Source organism: Copadichromis virginalis, linkage group LG14, assembly GCF_057382275.1.
Source record: "Copadichromis virginalis isolate Kocher_CV1m ecotype Utaka linkage group LG14, C_Virginalis_male_GT1.1, whole genome shotgun sequence".
Lineage (NCBI taxonomy): Eukaryota > Metazoa > Chordata > Actinopteri > Cichliformes > Cichlidae > Copadichromis > Copadichromis virginalis.
This window is the reverse complement of record NC_140631.1, coordinates 36,939,916-36,962,129: the sequence shown is the minus strand read 5'-3', so window position 1 is coordinate 36,962,129 and position 22,214 is coordinate 36,939,916. Positions and strand designations below refer to the sequence as shown.

The 22,214-nt window shown below is 38.8% G+C and overlaps 2 protein-coding genes across 4 annotated transcripts; one reads left to right on the top strand and one right to left on the bottom strand.

The window, feature by feature from the left end:
* Window positions 1-2: 2 nt before the first annotated feature.
* Window positions 3-20,359, top strand: ppp1r13l (protein phosphatase 1, regulatory subunit 13 like). Of its 3 annotated transcripts, none has more exons than XM_085430718.1 (13): window positions 3-65; window positions 12,060-12,140; window positions 12,251-12,372; window positions 12,750-13,305; window positions 13,801-13,893; window positions 14,006-14,094; window positions 14,460-14,820; window positions 14,910-15,370; window positions 15,492-15,629; window positions 16,207-16,340; window positions 18,309-18,475; window positions 18,941-19,134; window positions 19,259-20,359. In XM_085430718.1, exons 2-13 carry the CDS (start codon window positions 12,104-12,106, stop codon window positions 19,292-19,294), a joined length of 2,388 nt encoding a protein of 795 aa, XP_085286844.1. In that variant the 5' UTR covers window positions 3-65; window positions 12,060-12,103; the 3' UTR covers window positions 19,295-20,359. The 3 variants fall into 3 exon arrangements, with proteins under 3 accessions (XP_085286844.1, XP_085286843.1, XP_085286842.1); XM_085430717.1 differs by lacking the exon at window positions 3-65 and adding an exon at window positions 3,321-4,181; XM_085430716.1 differs by lacking the exon at window positions 3-65 and adding an exon at window positions 3,321-4,246.
* Window positions 932-3,469, bottom strand: opa3 (outer mitochondrial membrane lipid metabolism regulator OPA3). Its single transcript, XM_085430720.1, has 2 exons — window positions 3,264-3,469; window positions 932-1,864 (listed from the first exon to the last, which is right to left on the bottom strand). The coding sequence occupies exons 1-2, from the start codon at window positions 3,403-3,405 to the stop codon at window positions 1,536-1,538; spliced, it is 471 nt and encodes a 156-aa protein (XP_085286846.1). The 5' UTR covers window positions 3,406-3,469; the 3' UTR covers window positions 932-1,535.
* Window positions 20,360-22,214: the final 1,855 nt, after the last annotated feature.

Below are 22,214 nucleotides of genomic sequence, written 5' to 3'. Positions count from 1 at the left end.
ATTTTGGATATCTGCTTGGTGCTTCTTGTCTTTATTTGCTACAAAAATTGGGAGGAAATGTTCAGGTACTGCTAAAAACACTGCCTATAACTTTCAAATGTTATCTGCTGCGCGGCACCGTGCCCACAGCCAAATAGGCTGCGTTAGCCGTTTAGCTAAGCTAGCAACGCTGGACAGATTCTGTAAGAATATACAGTGTTCCACTACACGTCTGTGAATAATTAAACTCGTGTTTTATTGCAGCCGTTACCAATACAACCCTTTGCAAGACAAAACTATTCCTAAAATAGATGCTAATGCTATTACTCATCTAAATATCTCGCTGAGCGCCTAACCTTCTTAGCCTAGCATTAGCTAACGCACCGACAGCCGCTGCAAGGGAAGAAACTTTAACTCAGACAATAAGCAAGCTGCGACCCATACTTTATGTCTGCACGCAAGTCCAGGAGAAAATGAACTGTGCAGTCCGCTTAAAGTTTAGTACTAAAGCGGAATATATTAACAAAACAAGGTTGAGGCCTACCTCCTTTCACCCAAGTTGCGCGGGCAAGTCGTGTTAGAAGACTGAAAGAGTTGCTACCGCCCCCTGGCGCCACAAAGTGGCCCAAACTCAGAACCGGAAGTTAACCAGAGCCGCTTGGTTGAATTTATTATTCTACTGCAAAAACACTGGGGTGCACTTCTTTGAGCTACCAAATAGCGCGAGTTTACCATTAACTAATTTGTACCATATAATCTTAGATGAAAAAAACAAAGTTCTGTATGATACGCGTTAAGCACTTGGAGCGTTCCAAAGCAGGAAGTGTTTAAGTTGACGTCATCTTGGGTACTGTAGTTTTACAGTAATGTGAAGACACGCGGGACATTATCCACTCTGGAGGTGCTTTCAGTTTTGTTCTCTTGTTTCGTATTAAACATAACAAAAACGCTATCAACAGCCAACATATCATTTTATTTCAATTTTTTTTTCCAATTGTCACCATATATCCAATTAAAAACCAGCAATTACAACATGGAATTTTATGGACAGTACAGGGGCAGATTCTCTCAAAAACTATCCAGTGATATGAGCTGGTTCTGTTTTTTTTTTTTTTTTTCCATTAATAGTAACTCATAATTAGTATTAAAAAAATCATATAATTCAGTATTTCCAAAGTGATTAAGGTCTACGAGGATCACTGAATTACAAATAAAGGAATATGCTGAAGCTGTTAAAAATATATATGTATATATCAACTTTAAGGTCACCACTTTATTGTACTGTAAGTTTTTATATACACTCAGTCAACTTTACAATGAACATACAAGGTCAGCCAGTGAAATTCACTATGAATATCATAGCAATTCCTTTTTTTACAACTAGTTGCTCAGAACACGAGCAAACAATAGCACCCAAATCCGCATTGCAGTGATATACTTATATCAACCTCTTCCACCCAGCTCAAAGCTATGAGGCTGTACATGTACACCTGCACTCACTCCTTCATCCCACAACCCGACATTGTGCCTTGCTGTATAGCAAACAACTAAATTTGTTACTTTTTGGTGGGAACAGGAAATGACAGCATTTGCCTGTTGACCTCTCTCAGCTGCGCACTTAGAGTCTCTGTCGTTAGGGATAATTCTGCTAGTTGCGTCTGTAGGCTTATGAGGGTCTCGTTCAGCTCTTCCTCTTTACGGCGAGAGTTAGCCGCCTGTCTGCTGTACTCTAACACCATGCATCCACCACCAATGAGGAAGATGATTGATTCCCCCAGTAACTCGGCGCCCAGCTCTGCTGCCGCTTCCTCGTTCAGCGGCTTAATGGTGGCTCCCCTGAAGCCCATGATCCGCATCTTTGTTCTCATCTCAATCCAGTGATAAACTGTTGGAACAAGGAGCATACAGTATATAAGGAAAGAAGACTTTGAATATGTTTGGGTCCTGTTCAATTTTTCATCAAAAGGATCAGCTAATCTGGTCAAAGGTTGTGAATACAGGAGAAACTGCATTTATAGTTAAAGATGCATGTCATCATTGCACTATCATTTACAAAAGTGATTTGATTTGATTTATTATAATCTTCTACCCAGCTGAGAAAGTAGCCTTAATACCATACTGAAATTGGGTTGAAATTTTTTAGAATTTTTTTTAGAATAAAACATGAAAACAGGACAACACTGCCCAAAACCACAGAATCAGTGGTGCTCTTGGTACATTACACAGAAATTAGGCAACCAGGTTCATTAAAACTGAAACATTCTTCCGTATATCTGTGGTCACCACATGACTTAGGATCCACATTTACTAGTTAATAATTCAAGAGACTCTCCAAGATTCAGCAGTCCATCAAGGAGACAAATTATCTTGATGTCAGTTATAAGTGGGAAAAGAATAAAGCCCCCTGCAAAGTGAGAAGTCTCTTAAACAGAATGCAAGAAGGCTGCCACGTAAAGATGAATCCCTTCACAGTCACTGGTGTCCTGTATAGCAACTGAGAAGCCAAATCCCTCAGAGCCTTAGCTTACATAATATTTCTTGTCCATAACAAATTTTGTGTGTTGTCATTTTGCCCCTGCTCAGACTCCTCAAAAGCTGGTGTGTCCTCCATTTCACCTTCTTGCTTCTGGCCCTCCTCCACCCTTTGACAGCTCTAAGTATGACTACACCTTCACAATTCGGAGTAAAATCCTTTCTGCTTCACTCAGCCATCATATATGAAGATAAGACCACCTTTAAATCTAATCAAACTTTAATTGCATTTTATCTACTCAGTCAACAAATAATACCGTGCCCTTTTTTCTGCAGCGCCTTTTCATAAAAGCTCGATTTGATGCATTAATTTACTTAAATTTGCTATCTTTAAAGAAAAACTGTGACTTCTTTTTAATTTGCACACAGTAACAAACACAACATGATATACACAGTAATCTTTACTTGGGAAGTATTTTGAATGACTAAACAATAGAGCTAAGTGTCCACTTAGCATATTTCTGTCTAATTAAAGTCAGTGTCACATTCTGAATAGGGCGTTTGGACAACAATTGTCCTGCCGTGCCCTCATAGCAAAGGCTAATACAATCTGTTTCAATGACAGACAAGACCCGCCCTTTACACCTTGCCTGGCTGCTATTGGTCGAAGAAATATATCTTGAAAGATGATTGGATAACAGTCATTTCAGGTTCATTATCATTGGTTGTTGCGCCTCCCCATGCTTATCAACCGTCAGAGGTGACTGGACTGAACTCTAAGCCTTTAGCAGCCGTTAGCTCAAATTACTCACTCTGTGCCGGCGGCAGGCAAATGTAAGTTTTAAAGAACTCGCTCCTCCGGGCTCCAGCTTTTATCCGGTTAGCCACAGGCTTGCTCAACTGCCTCACTCCGAGGTAGAGGAGCTTGGCGATAGGAAAGGCACCAACAACCATCTTGGCGGAAACGCTTCTCAATGGGGCGGAGTGCGTAGAGGTTACGTGATGACGTTATTGATTGACAAGCCCAGTCACAAATCCGACCACGTGTCCAAGTCTCGTGAACTGAAACGCCCTGATTTCCTTACTTATTTGGTCCCATCTTTCCCAATTTAAATAACATTATTGATGTTTGACATTAATTTTCTCTTTAAAAATGAACTGAATATGTAATTAATTAAGTTCATAAAATGAAAAAAATTTTTTTGCGTGGCATCATATTGCATTGGTGCATGTTAGATTATTGCACAATGCACAAGCATTATAAACTATAAACAAAAGTAAGGTACTATTTTATGGTTCTATTTTTTCTTAAAATGAGAGAGACTTGTGTATCGGAAGTATATGATGGGCCTATAGGCCCAACAAATTAATACAGTTATATGTTTTTAAAAATACATAATTGTGTAAAACAATAGTCTATTATTATGCATGTAACACAGTTCATAAACTAAAAAAAATCTATTCAAAAGTGAGGGTGTGAATAAAAAAAATCGACAATTACCTGTCCGCAATTTACTAAATAATACGCAACTCTTCCCTCACGGATTATATACTTCACCTGGAACAGCTGTGGCAGGAACACCTGGCTCGGGTTACAGCAGTGAAGAAAGCCGAGGGGCTGGACTATCAGCCAAAATAACTCAACTCGGTACGCAGCTATGACTAAATGTCTGGAGCCGCCGCCACAAGAGAGCGACTCAGGCTGATCCCAACTTCAGGAAGACAAGAAGGTTTGGACGCAACGCATTCTCTTCTCTTCAGTTTAGGACAAAAGGACAGGCTCTGATTTGTTGAGGTATGAACTTTTAATTTGTTCCGTAATGCAAGTTTGCCCGTCTTCATGGTCGAAAACTTTAAGTTGCGGTTTAAGATGGTGCCTGCATTACGGATTTGTGCAACGTCGGATTAGTTATCTGTTCGCACCTCAACTGAAGTTATGAAAACTCTTTTTCACAGCGTATCTCCTTTCATTTCTAGTTGATTGTGAGGTTTCTTCTATTTGAGGAAGAGCGTGTACTGTAATGAAAATCAGATGTTACCAACCGTGCCTGGCATGCCACTCTGTCCAAAACCACAAAGAAAAGCTGAAGTGCAAAAGCGAGCTGCTGGCTGGACATTGATGTGCAACCAGTAAAACAATCGTTTATTTACAGTTATGTATATATATATAGTCTAATATAGCTATGTAGAAACACAATATCCAGGGTGTCTTTTCTATCAGTTTTGTGCTTCTATTCTTTTTATTTTTTGATGTGCATTATTATTGGATTGTTACTACACTGGGTCCGGGATGAAATGTATTAATTGTTGTTTTTAGTGTTAGGATAAGCAAGAAATTCATTCATAACATTTGGTGTTAGTATAACCACTATTTCAGTCAATTTTACATCACAAATTCAACTGTGCCAATTTTTTGCTTAATTGAACTGCATGTTGGATCTATACACAACTCGAATTTACAAGCAAAGCAAACCTTCCTGTTGGAACAGGGATGAAATGGTATTTATCCAGAACGTGTGCTTTACATGGTTTCTCTATCAAAACAAGTTTGGCTGCATTTGTTGTACTTGCTGCAACCTGTTGCAAAAAATCGTTAAAACCAAGCAGAATTCAGCAATTTAAAAAAAGAAAATTGTGGTCGAATTCATGTACATATGCATATACCAGCTGATATTTACTTCTTGGTAGTGGCCCTGCTTTGCACCACAGCTTGAGAATGTTACAAAGCAGGCATTGGATGAATGGATCTGGCATGTAACTTCCCAGAAATGTCATATAGCACTGAGAGATTCCTGTGTCATATGCTGTGGAGAACAGTATTATGCTAGAAGTGAAATGAATTACCACCACAGAGACACGAGGCTATGCTAAAAAACAGTTGTCCACATTATGGGACAAAAGGAAGGAAAGATATACTCTTGTTCTGGATTAGTAATCATCACCTCAGCATGTCTCTGGTCTATCCATAGTTTATGTGCTCTTGTGTCTGCAGTGACTGCTTTTATCCCAAGCTTGAGAAGTATAATAGTCATGTATTGTGTAAAGTCTTTGGAAGTGACAGTTGCTATCGTGAATAGAGCGTATTAGTGTGAACTCTTGTTTGTGTAATTATGTAGGTTTGGCTTTCAGTGACTAACTAAGTCTGCTGTGCAGGTGAAAGCACTGTAAAAAAACAAAACAGAGTTCTTTGGGTGGGGTTTTTCCAACTCGTTATCTCACTGTTATCCAAGTACATGCCATGTTTTAATCAGTGAGCCCTTTACGATTAGTCTAATGTCAGCATGGGGTCATAGTCAAATTTAACTAAGCTTCTCATGTAACTAGGTCAGCACAAAGTCATAGCGGTTTTTGAAATTAGTTTTACAAGCCTTGACATGACCTTTCACATAAACAGCTCAAGTGTTGCCGGTATCTGTTGATGCAAGAATGCTGATACTAATGATAAAGCCTATCAGTGCATGAAGATCTCAGAATTCTGCAACACAGATTCCTGGTCATTCTCACAGTAATTACACAGCACCTCCCACATGAATCTGCATAATTATCCTTGGGTTTATTCTCCTTTCTCGCCATGTTTTCAAACATTCTTACTACATGAAACAGTGATGAGCCAGTGTAAACATTATGCTGGATGTTGGACTTTGGACTCTTGGGCCCTATTTCAGGAAGCCGGTTTAGTGCAAACTCTGAGTAAGTATACCCTGAGTTAACGAAAACTCTGGGTTTTCGGTTTCACAAAGCGAGTTTAGATTAATTCTGAGTGAGTTACTATGACGACACACTCCGTGAAGCTAACCTGCCCCCCAGCAGGTTTACTTCAACTAACCCTGACGTTCTCCGCCTCTTTGTCAGAAACCTGACTGTAGGAAGTGTCAGACATGGCGTGCCCCTTCCTTGAAGAGCCAGTAGATGTTGAAGCCCAAATTCTCCGCAGAGCTCTCCGCCGGGAGAGAGTGATTAGAGCGCGTTCGGACATTTTATCATTTCCTGATGATTTCCTGTGTGAACGTTACGTTTTTCAGCACAATCTATAATTTATTTGAATAACATCCTCAGGCCTAATATTGCTCATGTGACACATCACGGACATTCTCTCAGTTCTGTACATATTATTCGTATTGCACTTCGGTTTTTTGCAAACGGGAGCTTTCTGTATAATATTGGTGACGCTGAGCACGTTTCCAAGGCTACCGTCTGTCGGGCAGTCAGGAATGTTACAGTTGCACTGAAACGTCTCCTGTACTCGTTTGTGGTGTTCCCCGGTCATAGACCCACAAGATTTATCAAAGAGGGATTCCACAAAATTGCAGGTATCAGGATGAACGAAACTTAATTCATGATGTGGTGATACTTGAACTACTACTTAAATTTTACATTTATTCTCACGGTTCCCAGGCGTGGTTGGCTGTACAGATGGCACTCACATTCCAATCATTGCTCCTTCAGTAAATGAAGGAGACTATGTGAACAGGAAGTCTTTCCACAGCATTAATGTACAGGTACATAGTTCCCTGTAGCATTTCAAACTAACAAATTATTTCATTATAGTAATGGATGCTAATTTGTGTTCTCTGCACTGTGAAGATCATATGTGATGCTGCCAACATTATCACAAATGTAGAAGCCAACTGCTCAGCCTCTGTGAGTGGTGGTGGTGGAGGACCCCCACCTGTTTTTCAGGCCTCCGCTTTTTTTCTGTTGGCTATAACGGGTCACATTTGAGCATACAGAGTAAGCAAATATGTACTTGTAATGTGCTCAGATAATTTCAATAAGTGCTTACAGAGGGGAAATTAATGTAGCCTCTAACTGCAATCGATTTACATCGGACAAACAGACCAAGCACTATGGCTCATAATACAATTACACCTTACCTGTTTGGACTATATTTTTATATTTCATTTTTACTTGCTGCCAGGAACGTTTGGGGCCTGTTGGGTTGCACCTGCGCTCACATCACATCACAAAATCAAATGTATAAAATAAAAAATAAAATAAATATAATAAAATAACGTGTTGAATGGGTGGAAATCCCTAGATCAATGTTTAAATTAACACTCACGCATTGACTCTGTCGGCTATGTTTTGCCATGCATGCTCCCTTTCTTTTGCAGCTGAGGCTGTGTTACTTTTTTTCCGCAAAATTTGCATGTTATCGGCATATGCTGCCATCAGAATTTCGGCCTCAAGCGCTGTAAAATACATTGACCGCGCCTTCTTTCCCTCCGTCTCCATGGTGACTCGCTTAATCTGTGCTCCACTAATCAGGGCTTTATGTATCCTCGTGCGCGCGCTTAACTTGGGGTTAAAGCAACTCCGCGTTGACTGAACTAATTGTTATCAGCCTTTCTGAAACCGAATATTCCGAGTTGGACAGTTCGGGGTTACTCAACCCTGAGTATCGTTTTTCACTCTGAGTTTTCTAAACCGGCTTCCTGAAATAGGGCCTTGGTATTTAAAATCTTACTATGCAAGAGCAATTGAAATGTATGTTCATTGATGATGACTTACAGGTAATGTTTGCTTTAGGACGTTATGATAAACAAAAATGAAAAGCAGGCCACAAAGGGAAGTTGTATAAAGGGAATGCTTTATCATGCTGTTGCAAGTTTTCTGCCAGCACAAAGCCAAAGTTCTGGAGGAAGGATATGAAGGAGGGACCGACAATTGTGAAAGAGAACAGGCAGGAAATTAGTACCTAGATAGAAATATGTAGTTAGGATAAAACTAAAGAATTGGATGTGTAATCATGAACTTCTAGCGAAAGACTTAAAAGGAGTGGGAAAGGGAGAGACTGCTTGTAGTCTTGGTTAGACACACCCTAGCATTTTGCAAAGCTAATGATTATTGTCTTTAATCTCTAAATTTCCATTGTGCTTCCCATAGTTTCTCTCTGTTTTTCAGGGTGTCCTAACAGAATTTTAACATTTTGCACTGCCAGTAGTTTTGGGGACAGTAGTTTTGTCAAGTGCCATTTTATATTTTATTCCTGTGGCTTTTATGTTGGCTTCACCACTTGAAAGAGCTAATTGTTGCTGTATTGTACTACATTCTAGTCTAAGCACTGGCAAGAAAATCAAAATGTGGTTTTCCAAGAAACTAACCATGACACAAAACCAGAAATAGACGACAGCACAGCTGCAGTAGCCACAAGCTGTCAGTTCACTTTAAACGTCTAGATGATTGATGTTTTTTCGCTTCCATATTTGCATATGCTTCTATCTTTATTTACTGTAGCACGTCTATTAAAATGTGGAACAATTGCCTCAAGAGATACTATATGTGATAACTGAAAGGATATTGGCTGTTCCAACAAACAAAGTTATTGACTATATATCTCTGTCTTCACTTCTAAAAACATTTTTTTCTTTACACAGAGTTGTCTAGATTTTTTATTATTTTTTTAGATTCATACACTTGCATAAGATAAAAGTGTTAAGTAAACAAATGAAACCTATTGTGATTAAAAAGAAACAAACAAGGAGAAATAAATGAAAGAGATTATCTCAAAACAAACACTAAAATAGCACAAAAACAAAGGCAAATCCAGAATCTAAATGTTATTATGATAGGTATGTCATGGAAGATGATAGAACACAAAATAAAAGTAAAGTGAAAGGAGAGAAATAATTCAATATTGTCATTATATTAACTGCAGTAATGTGCTTTATTAGTTTGCAATAAACTAAGTTATAAGAAAAGTTAACGTCGTAAACACACCCAAAAGAGTAATTAAAATCTGCGGTCCCCAACCTTTTTTGCGCCACAGACCTGTTTATGCCCGACAATATTTTCACGGACCGGCCTTTAAGGTGTCGCGGATAAATACAACAAAGTAAAACTAGTACCGGTACTGAAAAAAAGAAGATTTATTCATAACACACGTGAAAAGACCCAGGAAAACCGAGTTAACGATAAAAACGATAACAAAATAACGCTGAAAACCGATAAAAACCCTGAAAACCATATTTTTCACACCTGAGCCTCAACTCTCGCGGCCCGATACCAAACGACTCACGGACCAATACCGGTCCGAGGCCCGGGGGTTGGGGACCGCTGATTTAAATCATTTTAAAACACTGTTTAAAAAAAAATTGCTTATCTTTGCTTGTTTTCACTTCTAGTTGAGCAGCGTAGCCTGGCTTTTCTATGCAAATACAGTCTTGTTTACTTTGTCTTACTTGATCATTTTCAGTGTATATTTGTTGTTGATTTAGTGATGGATTTGTCCAGTGTATATTTTCTGTAACCTTGTACAGCACTTAGGTCAGCAAAGGTTGTTCTATGTGGGCTAGAAAAATAAACTTTAACTTGACTTGACTTCTTACATGCATCTAAAAATAAATTACGTAACATCTAATTATGATTCCGTTCTAGTTTTAGTGAAGTTCAAGTGTTCTGGCAACACAAAGCCAAAATTGTCGGAATCAAGAGAAAATAGCAAAGGTGCCAAACGGCATGCAGAGTTTCACAGGAAGAAAAAGGGTGGGGTGAATAAAATCCTGGGCAGTAAAGAGAGAGTTCAGTGAATGAGTGATCAGCCTGACCTTTGTGAGTCACCAAGAGTGCAATCTCTTTTTGTGTGAGCTGCTGTTGACAGTGGTAAGCGTTCAAGTGTGCTAATGTGTGAGAATGTCTCACTGGGAGGAGTAAGGAATGTGAGCCTGCACCCAGGCCTGACTGAGATGTGACAAGTTCTTGCTACAAAGCATGACAAATAGTATGAATAACACTTATCTGATTCTGCTGTAAATTTAGTATTGGTTACTTCATATAACCCTTGTTTGCTCTGGCCAGGGCTAATTTTCAGTTGGTATTCTAATTAATCAGAATTATGTAGAGCAGGGTGTGCATAACCAATGCTGGTTGAGATTGGTCCAGACAAGGTTTCTTTATGTACAAACACAACAATATTAAACAACCGGGGACTACGAAGCTCAATCTCGCATCTCTCTTCATGACTAGTGGAAGTGGCTTGGCTCCTTTAAACCACTAAAAGTGAACCGAGGAACATTTCCAAAAATGTTTTATATTTTTTCCTACACATTATGCGTATTAAATTCATTTTCATCGTCATGTACATGTGTAATCTGTGTCTAGTCTAACACAATAAAAATCAAAGTATCAGGAAACAGCATCTGAGTGAAAGTGAGGAGGTTCAATAAATCTGTCCTCTGTCACAACCTTTTCCCCCCATTATGCCTAAACTAGGGATGTCGCAATAAACTGAATATAGGACGGTAAGGACAGGTAAAACTGGGTGGTTTGCAGTATAGTGTTACAGTCTACAGTACTGTTGCACTGCCTGCAGGGCAAACTGGGTTCCATGGTTATAACTCTTGTAGGTCCTGGATAGCAGGAGAGACTTTTGCAACAGCAAAGATGTTGGTAGAAGTCTACTGAGCATTGAAATAAAAGCTGATTTTTATAATACTTCAAAAATAAATGTCCAAATGTCTTGATGTTCTTTGGTAGGCTGCTGACTGACAGGACTTGCTTCTTGAAGGTGTCACTAATTTTGGCACTGTAAACTAGTTTGAACAATGTTCTTTAGTAACATCAAATTTCACCGTCATTCTAGCTTTATACTAGCTATGGATTGGAAAGCAGCCATTGCGGCTCATGTAACATCTACTTGCCTACTGCAGAATGTAGTTGGCTAACTATACAAAGAACCGTAAACCACAAAGGAAATCTGCTGGAACTCACAATATAAATTATTAGATAAGGGTGATAAGTTAAGCTTTCAACATGACAGAGTTACTTTTAGAAATGTCATGAACTAAAGGGTCTTCATAAGATTTCTACTGCATGAACAATATTTACTGGACCTAAAGGCTGAAGATGCACTATAAATGTATGTTTTAAGTTTACTGAGAAACATGCAGTGGTGACTCTCAGCTTTTTGTAGTGCATCCAAATGTATACACAAAAAAGCCTTTGCAAAGGCTTCTATGCAAAGTGGTTATTACTGCGCAGCTCATTGTTCGTATTTTTTTATTGGCTTAAACTCATTAACAGAATAGCCCAGCTTGCATCGGCGTCTCTCTGGTTGTTAGTATTACTATACTTTGTCACACACTTGAAGCTGTGCTGCACCTGTCTGTCTGGCCTGTCTGTCTGAAACTGACACTCCAACATAAGTCATAAGTGATGTTAAGCTTGAGCACCTGGTATCTCAGATAACTTGGTTGAGTCAGTAGGTATGATGAACACCTGCAACCAGCACTTAAAAGGGCGCTCAAATGTCTATAACGTCATTATAAATGTTTGCAATTGTGCACTATGTCATATTTCTGTTTTTGAACTTTCAGTAATCAGGAAATTGTGACTTGTTTAGACATGACAGGCATTCGGCTTATTTGGAAATTGCCTGAAGGTAATTTCAGCTTGGAGCTGAAAGGGAAGAGCTAAGCAAAGTAAATCTTGCATGAAACCTAACTTTCAAGGTTGATTTAAAGTGAATTAGGGTTCGAGGAAGTCTGTGTGTAGTTCAGTATTAGGAGAAACATTTCCTGTAAAATGTTAATTCTTCTAAAAAGATGATAAAAAGCTTGTAAGCTGATGGAAGTGTTTTGTTTTTTGGATTTTTTTTTCTGTCCTAACAGGTGGCGTTTGTTTTCAGGAGCAAGTTATTGCTATCTGATGAGTCATGAGTTCTCAAACAAGTTTTGGGAGCAGCATGCTGTGTGAGTTTCCACTAATGTTTAACTTTTCCACTTGGCTCTGTGTATATTTGTACATGTGGGAATAATATCCTCTGCTAATTGAGTTTTGTACATTTGCGGTTTATATTCAGTCCAGACCATGAATGATGATCTGAGCGCATCACTCGCTACAGCAGACGAGTTATCCAAAGAGTTTAACTCCTTGCTGCAGGAGGCCTCCACCAGCAATAACAACACAGAGTCTAAGTCACAGGTACTCACTCATACACACACATGTAGTACTAGTTTCCCTCTTTTAGCTGTTAATTTGCACTAGTTTATAATAGTTACATTTTGTAGTCCTTCAAAGTGTGCAACATGGGTGGAAATATCAAGGCAGTGGTTGATTTATTTGTTTTTTCCTTTCCTCTGTTTCTAAATTAAATTTGCCAGTGAGGGGCTTTCCTTGTCCTGATTTTTTTGTAAATGTGTGAACACAGACCAAAATAAAAACTTTCATTCAAATTCACTTGCACTCTTTCAAACACACCCTTGTACAGATGTAGTTGAATGCCAACAAAAACATGTTGACATGTTTGTGTTTAAAACAAAACAAAACGCAGTGATATCCATATCTCTTTTTTTCTGTAGGCCACCTCCAGTATCTCCAGAGAGCAGCCTCAGTCCAGTTGGTCTTCCAGCACTTCCACTACTAAACAGGCATCCGGTGGCAGCAGTAATGGATCTCCCAGCTCTTCAGCTTACTCCACAAGCTCAGCATCCTTCCGTCCCATTGACTCTGTCAGTTCTAACAATAATAATACCAGATCCTCCCCCGTATTCCCACCAAGCCCACTATCATCCCCAAAGCTCCAAAGAAGTGCACATGCTCCAGTCCGAGCTGGATCTGACATCGTCCACCATAGTTACAGCCATTCAGCTCAAAACACGAAGTATAATTCTTTGCCTCATTATGACAAGAGCCCACGAAGCTCAGTTAGCTCCACTGATAGAAGCCCTGCTCCAAACTCAAAGGCTGTTACTTTGGAACCATCAGCTTCAGCCCATTCCAATTTGCTCAGACCTTATGACAGCAGCCAGATGCGTCCAAGGTCGCCTCGATTCGACAGAAGCCATTCTCCATTGTCTGCCAATTATCCAATGTCCAGCACGCTTCCCAGAAATTTTAGCAGTTCCAGGCAACAAGGTAAAGTTTTCATTTTCAGGACATTTAAACTTAATTATCATGAAATTCATTTTACTTTATTACCTTTGTAGTAATTTTAATACATTTTATTAAGAAACTAGGTGAGCAACTACCCAACAATTCAAATTAAATTACCTCAACATATCTGGATATAAGTCAGGATTTGAGATGTAACAATTCAAATATTGTCTGATTAAATAAAGGGGTGTGTTGGGTAGAGATGTTATTAAAGTGTGGCTGAAAAAGTGCTTCTTAGTCAACAAGATAAAAAAAAATAGATAGATAAATAGATAAAAAACAGACTCACTTTCTGAACATGAAAGCAAATCTAAAAGTAGACGTGTCACAGTGTTCTTTCAGTTATAAAAAACAAACGCATGAAAATGTTATAAAAAATAATACTGGTCTGTAAGCTTATTAACTTTCTAGCACACTTGCTCTATTTTTGTTTTTCCTTTGCTCATATTTTTGTTGCTTTATCTCCCACAATCTCAGACGAGGCTGTGCAATGGCAGAAGAGTCCTGGCAAGTGGAATGAGACAGATCTGGACATGTCTTATGAAAGGAAGCCTCATCACACTTATGACAGTTAGTGGTTTTATGACCATTTAAAGTGAATTTCTGGAATGAGTCTCTGCAAGTAATCTAAGCAAGTTTTTTTTGTTGTTGTTCTTTTTGTTTTTTAACCTTGCTGTTGCAGAGACAGAGTGGCTGCGGTCAACTATGCCAAATCCAAATTGGAAAGAATCCAACCTCGATGGCCCTTCTCCAGCTCCAAGCCCCATAAAAGTAAATTGTAATACAAGATGAAACTTGTTTGTATGGCTTTTGTGTATCTCAACGCTTTAATTCCAATGAATCTGCTTCCAGACTCCCTGCAGTTCATGAGAAACTTCAGATATGCAAATTACTCTATTTCCTTGTTTTTTCATAGAGAAGAAAAAGTTGATCCCAACATTAGTGAACAGGATGCACCTTTCCTAAAAATCTTGATCTCAATTCAGAGCATGTTTTTTGTAATGCTGCATTTTTTGTCTTCTGTGGGACAGAAAAATGTCCAGTTTAATGAAAAAGAACACGAAAACCCCCCAAATTACTTCCTCCATTGAAATAAAAGGAAAAAAAGTGTCCCTTCTTTGTTTCTTCTGTTACAGGATCGTCTCTCTAATACTCTTCAGTTTTCCAGTGGATCCCTCCCCCGTAATGCACGTATTGCAGTACCACCATCTCAGTCTCACTCCCCTTACCAGTCTCAGCCCATCTCCCGTATTTCTATTCCTCCCAATTCAACTCAGTCCCGCCAGCATAAACCCATTCCTCTTTCTGTCATCATGCGCCTTCAAAATCCTTATTGGGGAGCAATGATAGCCCCCCAACCCAGAGTGGTTGGAGGACAAAGTGACATGTCACCTTACCAACCTGCTGTACCCGTCCCAAAGGAATTCTTCCAGCCTCCTGCAGTTCAGCCACAACTGAAGCCACCTGAGCTGTGGCAGCCAGCTCTATACAGTGACGGTAAAACACATTTTACATTAGCAAACACTTCCTCACTATGGTTTATGAATCTCTGTCTTATAAATGGTGATTTTTATCCATGATTGTAGTGCTGAACCCAGCGGATATAGATGCAGAGTTAGAGCGGTTGGTATCTGCTCAGCAGAACCCTGTAAATTTGGAAAATCCTGCCATATCAGAGGGTAGTGTGGAGACCGAGGGCACCAATCAGCAACCTCCTCGGCCCCTAAGCCCCACCACGCTGCAACCAGTGGTGGCGCCTGATGCCCAGAGCCATGTGACCCCTGTCATCGAGGAAGTCCTGCGCATCAGGGCAGAAATTCCCAGAGCCCTGAAGAGGAGGGGCTCTGTGAACCTTTCAAAGCCCCTGAAGAAGCCCTCGCATTACCAACCAAACCAGTACAAACATCTTATCAACAAGCTCTTTCGCAAGGAATACCATAACAAGGCGGACAAAGGTAGTGAGAGTAGCAGCTCATCAGATGGGGAGGACAGTGCTTTACCCCCTCCCCCTCCACCTAAGACACCCACTCTCATTAAAAATGACAAAGTAAGTATTTAACAACAATAACAATTATAACAATAGCGTATAATGTTTTAAAAGGTGGAATGCAATCTTCTGCAGCCAAGTGTTTGGCTTTATACAAACTGATATTCTGTTTTTTGTGCAGAATTACCGTTCAATTTTGCGCCTGCCCAATCGAAAGCGCAAAAATTCTGGCAGGCGGGCTCGGCTTAGCCCGCTGGTGCTTGTACTTGATGGAGCTTTAGCTGGAGACCTGGACACAGTGCAGAAAGCTGTCCAGGAGGTATGTATACTAGCTCTATCTCTCTATCTCTATCGCTAGCTTAATTATGTTAAGAATTTAAAGAGAACTTCACTTAGCAAAGTCCAGACATAAACTGTGCAGGCAGCAAGGTTTGGATGTATTTCAAGAAAATAGCATGATCTCCGAGGGCTGCCCATAATAGTTATATTATTTTTTTTCCACTTCTTTAGCTTACATCAGCAGCCTAAATACAGTTTATTGGACTGCAACAGTGAAGTGACAGACTTCCTGCTCCAGTGCCGTATTTAGACATTAAGAAGTACTGAAAATTGTGAAAAAATGTTTTATGTTTAACTTTAGTTTTCTGAAGGAACACATGCTGAGTATGCGTTCTGTTTTTCAGCTCATCTCTGAGTCTTCCAGTCAGCACAATAGCTTCAACTCCTATTTTAGAAAGAAATGCTGACAGTCATGCTAAACGAATGTCAGAGTGGATAAACTGGTTACAACAAATGCAAATCTTATTTGTTTTATGTCTGCAATTTGTTTAAATGGTGGGTGGAAATAAATCACATTTAATCTGACAAATCTACTGTGTGTAAAATGCTTTTCCAAGATGAGTGATCCCAGCCAACCAAATGAAGAAGGCATCACTGCCCTTCATAATGCCGTCTGCTTTAGGCATCACGATATCGTGGACTTCCTGGTTCGGATTGGAGTTAATGTCAGTGCACCTGACAGCCATGGCTGGTAAATATTTGTTTACTGTTGTATACATCCTCTTTCTCTTATTTCCTCTTATGTTTGTCTCCTGTAAAAGCCTTTGTGTAACTAGTTCATATAACTTATTTCAGAACACAACATTACTCCTTGTTTGCACAGCCATGTGGACAAAAGGTACAGCCTATTTCAGTTCAAAAGATTTACATAAAATTGGTCTTACATTTGGATAGATGAACATTACATGGCATAGTGTTATTATTATTTTTTAACCAAAACTCAACCAAAATGCAGAAGGAAAAATTAAATACAGCCTTAATATTTCCATAAGGCTTAAGAGGGTAAGTAGCACACAGGAGCTGCTGATCAAATACACTTGATTAACTGATCATCAATAAGTGTGACCACCTCTATAAAAGCAGAGGTTTTGGTAGTTTGCAGGTCTGGTGCATTCAGGTGCGTGCACCAATGATCTCAGAGAAGCAATTATTGTTTCCTACTGTTCTGGAAAGAGTTATGAAGCTATTTCCAAACAAGATGAAATCCATCATTCTACTAGGAGAAAGATTATTCGCAAAAGGAAAACATTGAAGACAGCTGCCAGTAAATGTTCCAGTACATTCACCCCAACGTCAATGTTAAGACAAATTAAAATTGAGATAAAAAAAAGCACCATTCAAAATACACCAGTCCTCAGCCTGTTAAATGTTACATTTCATTCCTCAGCATGTTAAATGTTACAGTTCATGGCAGTACAATTGGACAAAGACTGAACAAGTATGATTGTTTTGAAGGGTTGCCAGGAGAAAGCCTGTTCTCTCTAAAAATAACATGGCAGCATGGCTTAGGTTTGAAAACCTGCATCTGAACAAATCACAAGGCCTCTGGAACAAAGGTTCTCATTTAGTAAGAATGCCTGCACACAAATTCATTCAAACATATCATGCCAAATCAGTCTTTTATACCAAATTGGTTCAAAATGTATGAACACAGTTAGAACAAAGTGATGAAGGCCTAACTTTGGAAAGCTTTTTCAACTTTTCTGGCTTTCTCTTTGGGTGCAATTGTTTCCATTTTCAGTTGGCCCTGCTTTCTTGCCATAGATGCGTAGACTTTTCTCTTACAACATCGACCACTTTTCTCATGTTTAATAAATTCCATATTAATTTTGTGTATACACATAACTTTTGCACAAAAGAAATGTATACTTGAACATTTCCATGCACATATTAGTAAACAGCTCTCTAAAGAATATCTTTAATATCTAAAGAATGTCTTTTTGGGCAGACATGCCCGAAGTGGAGATGCACTACCTCACATTTGGTGAAAACCAAACACAAACACCTCATACCAACTGTCAAACACAGTGATGGAGCGGTAATGTCTGGACTGATTTTGCAGCTACAGGACCAGGGCAACATGTAGTTTTTGAGTATACTGTAAACTTCTTTATATACAAAAGTATTCTAGAATCAGATGTGAAGTCTTTTTGACTAAACTTGGTCATCCGTCCTACAGGGCAAAGATTCTAAGCATACTGGTAAATCGACAACAGACTGGTTGAAAAAGAAAAGAATTAGCCTCACTGAAATGCTGTGGTGGAACCGTAAGTGAACTGTGCATAAATGAATGCCTGCAAAGCTCAATGACCTCAAGCAACGTTGCTAAAAAAAAAGTGGGCCATAGTTCGACCATAATGACATGAGAGTCTGATAAAGTCATACAGAAAACGTTAACATGTAGTGTGCTTAACTTTTCTTTTTTTGCATTTTGGTTTTGTAAATATTTCCCTTTGGCTGTGCTGACAAGGATAAAGGTTTTTCAGTCTAAGTTATCATTTGATGAAGTTGATCTGAAGGAGTTGCAAAGGAATAGATGTTTTATTTTTTAATATAATGTTATATCCTGGTATCCAAAGCCCTGGAACTGGAAGACGGTGTACGGATATATCCATATCTATAAATACAACATAATTAAAGCTCTTTATGTGGCCCACAGGACTCCTCTTCATTGTGCAGCCTCTTGTAATGACCGTCCTCTTTGTGAGTTTTTGGTGAGGAGTGGGGCTGCCGTCATGGCCGTTACAGAAAGAGACAGAGCTACTGCCTCCCAGAAGTGTGACCCTTATGCTCCTGGATATGAGGAGTGTGAAACCTTCCTGAGGGGTGAGACAACAACTCCCACACGTAAACTGTACTATGAACTGTTTAATTAGTCAAATAGTACTTATAACGTATCATATGATATTTTCTACTGATGTAATCTGCTCCATGTTTAACCTCAGTGTCAATTGTTTTGTTAAATAGCATTCAGCCATTCACAGACATGTACAGAATATGTATATATATTGTATGTTGTAATATAAATAATAGTAAGAAAAATAATAATCATAATTAAATAGTTTTGTTCAAAATCTACTCCCAAAGAAATGTTAGGAGGATTACAAGTTTTCTTTCTTTCTTTCTTTTAAAAAAAATAATTTTAAGAATACAACGTAGGAACACTTTAAGGTGGCGTTCAAAAGCAAATATAGTGACCTCTAGCCTCTCAATGAACACTATGCCAAACTACTGCTTTCTGGTACAGCAGTTTTTATAGTTATATGTATCTTGTATGTTTTCTTTCTTCAGCTGCGGAGGAGGCCATGGGGGTGGACAACAGCGGAGTGCTTTATGCTCTGTGGAGCTACCCAGCTCAGGCAGCAGATGAACTGAGCTTTAAAGACGGAGACATGGTCACCATCCTCCAGAAACCTGAGGGGTCAGACTGGTGGTGGGCCTCACTGTGTGGCAGGGAAGGCTTTGTTCCAAACAACTACTTTGGGGTAAGACACCACTTTCTAAATAAAGAAAACATCAATTCAGTCCTTTTCTCCTGATTTCATGATTTTCATTTTGCAACAAAACATGACTTTTAATTGTTTTCATGTTTGTTTTTTCTTTTTCTAGCTTTTCCCGAAGGTTCGGCCGAAATCTCTGTGTTAAGTGGCATCCTGATTATCAGGTCTGGTCAAACTGATGCAGGGAATATTCTCAGATGCTTTATAGCTTCAGACTTTTAGTTGAACAAACTGTCTGTACGGCCATAAAAAGACTGCAGACCTAAAAGATTTTTTGTGATCTGTCAGGGAAGGAGAGGCAAAGGTGAAGTCTCTATACTCCTTTTGGCTGTACTGACAAGGATAAATCTTTTTACGTTTGTACCGGCTTGGCTGTAGAATAATTATCTATGTTACAACTCTATAACAGATAGTCAAGTTTTGTTGTCTATCCAAATGTTACAAAGGGGTGAAGGTCCATGTTGTTCGGATTACTTAGGCTTCAGTCAAGGGTTCACCATACAATGAGTAAAAAGTTGGTATGGTTACTAATCAGAATGCAAACACTGGCTTTTGATGTTCAGTCAACTTATCAGCAAAGTCATGGCAGGTGTGTGAAATCTTGTGACTGCTCAGTTTAGAAATGCTTTGCTTCAATCAAAGTAAAATCTAAGTTTCCATTCCTGGAAAAGTTTGCAGAAAGGAAGCACCACAGTAAAAGAGAGCAGTTAGCAGGGAATGTTTTACTTTACATAATATTTCAGAAATGTACTCAGATATCACAGTCTTTGCAAATAGTTTCTCAGATATTAGTACTAGTATTTAACTGTAACTTTTTCTGGCTACAGTGGCTGTTAAATCCTAATAACAACAATATTCTTGAAATATGTGTGATTTTTTTTGAATGTCAGGAGTTGTGTTCTCCTATCAGTACGGCGGTAGTAGGTTTACCATAGTATTTTCAACCTCAGTATTTTCTTTTTGCCTTCAGGTTTGTGTTGTATGTTTATGCTCACTAAATAAGTGTGTCTTTTTTGAAAGTGTTTTCTGGGTGGATGTGTTTGTGTGTGTACTCACAGTGGTGTAGTGCATGTGGTGACAAAAACTGGTTTTATTATATTTTTTTTTTTGTTTCACTTGTTACTAGGGCCCTCTGTGCATCTAACCTTTAGGCTTCTACGGAGCACATAGTGATCAAATTTTTGAATACTGAATAAAAAGATGAAAATCGTGTTTTTGTTTTTGCCTTTTCTTTAAAATGTGCTGTATTTGGAGTTTTGTTACTTGAAAATACCATTTTGAAATGTCCCTTACTGACCAACAGATGGCATTGTATTATTAAGTATTTCAACAGCTGCATGTTTTGCAAGCAAAAACTGTATATAGTAATATATGACAAAGCACCATTCAAGGCTGGTCTGCAGCATTATCCCACACTGTACATTATACATGGAAAAACATCTGCTAATTTCTTTTATTTCTTCTTATTTGAAGTTGCATTCATTTCCCTGATCTTTTTCAGTCTTTTTGCTTTTACACCACAGAGCACCCACAGGACTGCTGTGATATTTAATGAATTAGTTAACTGTATTCTTATGAATAAGTGTAATTACCGAAAAAGCTACACGCATGATGAACAGGTTTTTTTTTTTTAAATTAACTCTGATTTGCATCTTTTGATCTACAGACTATCTGCACTGATATTAACACCAACGCTTGTATTCTTCAACACAATCCCTGAGGACAATTACTGCCGACACTGATTGAAGCTGACTGCTGTTTTCTTTAAATGTTTCATGTTATGCAGATTATACAAACATGATAATAATGACATACAGTTAGTGGATATACAGCATCACTGTTAACTCTCTCACACACACACAGCTGTGATGAACTAATGCTGTGTGTCTGGTGAATAATTCAGGTGATTTAAGTGAACTGAAATGTCCAGTGGCCTGTGGCAGAATACATAATGTTTCACTGAAATAGATCTTCAACTCAGCTAGAAGGCCATGGTATAGAGCAGGAACACATGATGCAGTGAAAAATCATTTCGTCTTAAATTAAAAAACAAGAAGCTGTTTAAGTCAGCAACTCAATGAGGTAAGATGTTGTTGTAAGCTGTTTCACTCTTTTGGTTTCTAGAAAGATAAAATTGCAGCAAGCTGATGAGCAAGTTGAGCCATTTCATCAGTTTTCATAATCGCGGTTTTGTTTTGTTCTTTACATTTAAAATTGATACTGCTATTTTATAAATAATGAGTTCTTGTCACATAAACTAATAGTCCCCATCATTGTTAAACCCAGCACAGTTCAGTGTAGTAATTATAATCTGAAAGTTTGAACCTAATGGTTAAACACTGCCTTCCTCTGCAGCCAATGCTTTGGTTTACAAAGCACAACATTTTCTGCAGTAATTTCTGTTTCTGAAAAGTCTAAAACCCCCTTTTTTTCTTTTGCATATAATCACAAGTCTTCAGTCAAACCCATATCTCTTTGCAAGACCTGCACTGGTAAAAGAACTGCATCTGACGTTGTGAAGACTTCTTTGCAGAACAGTAATTCTCTTCAAGCAGAACTCATTTGCTGCCTCATTTAAACCCCATTATAACCACGATGGACCAAAATGAACTGTTAGTGCCGTGGCCTGCTGTCGGAGGAGTGTGGCACACCTGCACACACACATATAATGGTTTCAGACAAGCTGGCTTTCTCAGAGAGCATATTTCCCAATCGGTGTCTGGCAACACTACTTGACATAGCAGGCTGGCCCTTTACTGCTGCAGACATATAAGAACGTAATCACACAGAGAGAAAGTGAGCTTTACTGTCACGAAGTGAAGTAGAAAGCTGAAGGAAATCTACTAAAAATAGGGACAATAAATGTTAGAACTGGATGAAAAAATTAAATGAAGAGACATAAAAGGTGTAAAACGACACAGCAGGCAGTTTTCTGTTTGCGGAGAAATGTAGCGATTATCTATAGAGCAACTAGCCATGAAAAATGTGATTCATACCCTGAGTGATTGAGAGTATGTTGAGTCAACAGATATAATCTAAAATCTGTTCCGATAATGTCCAAAAGA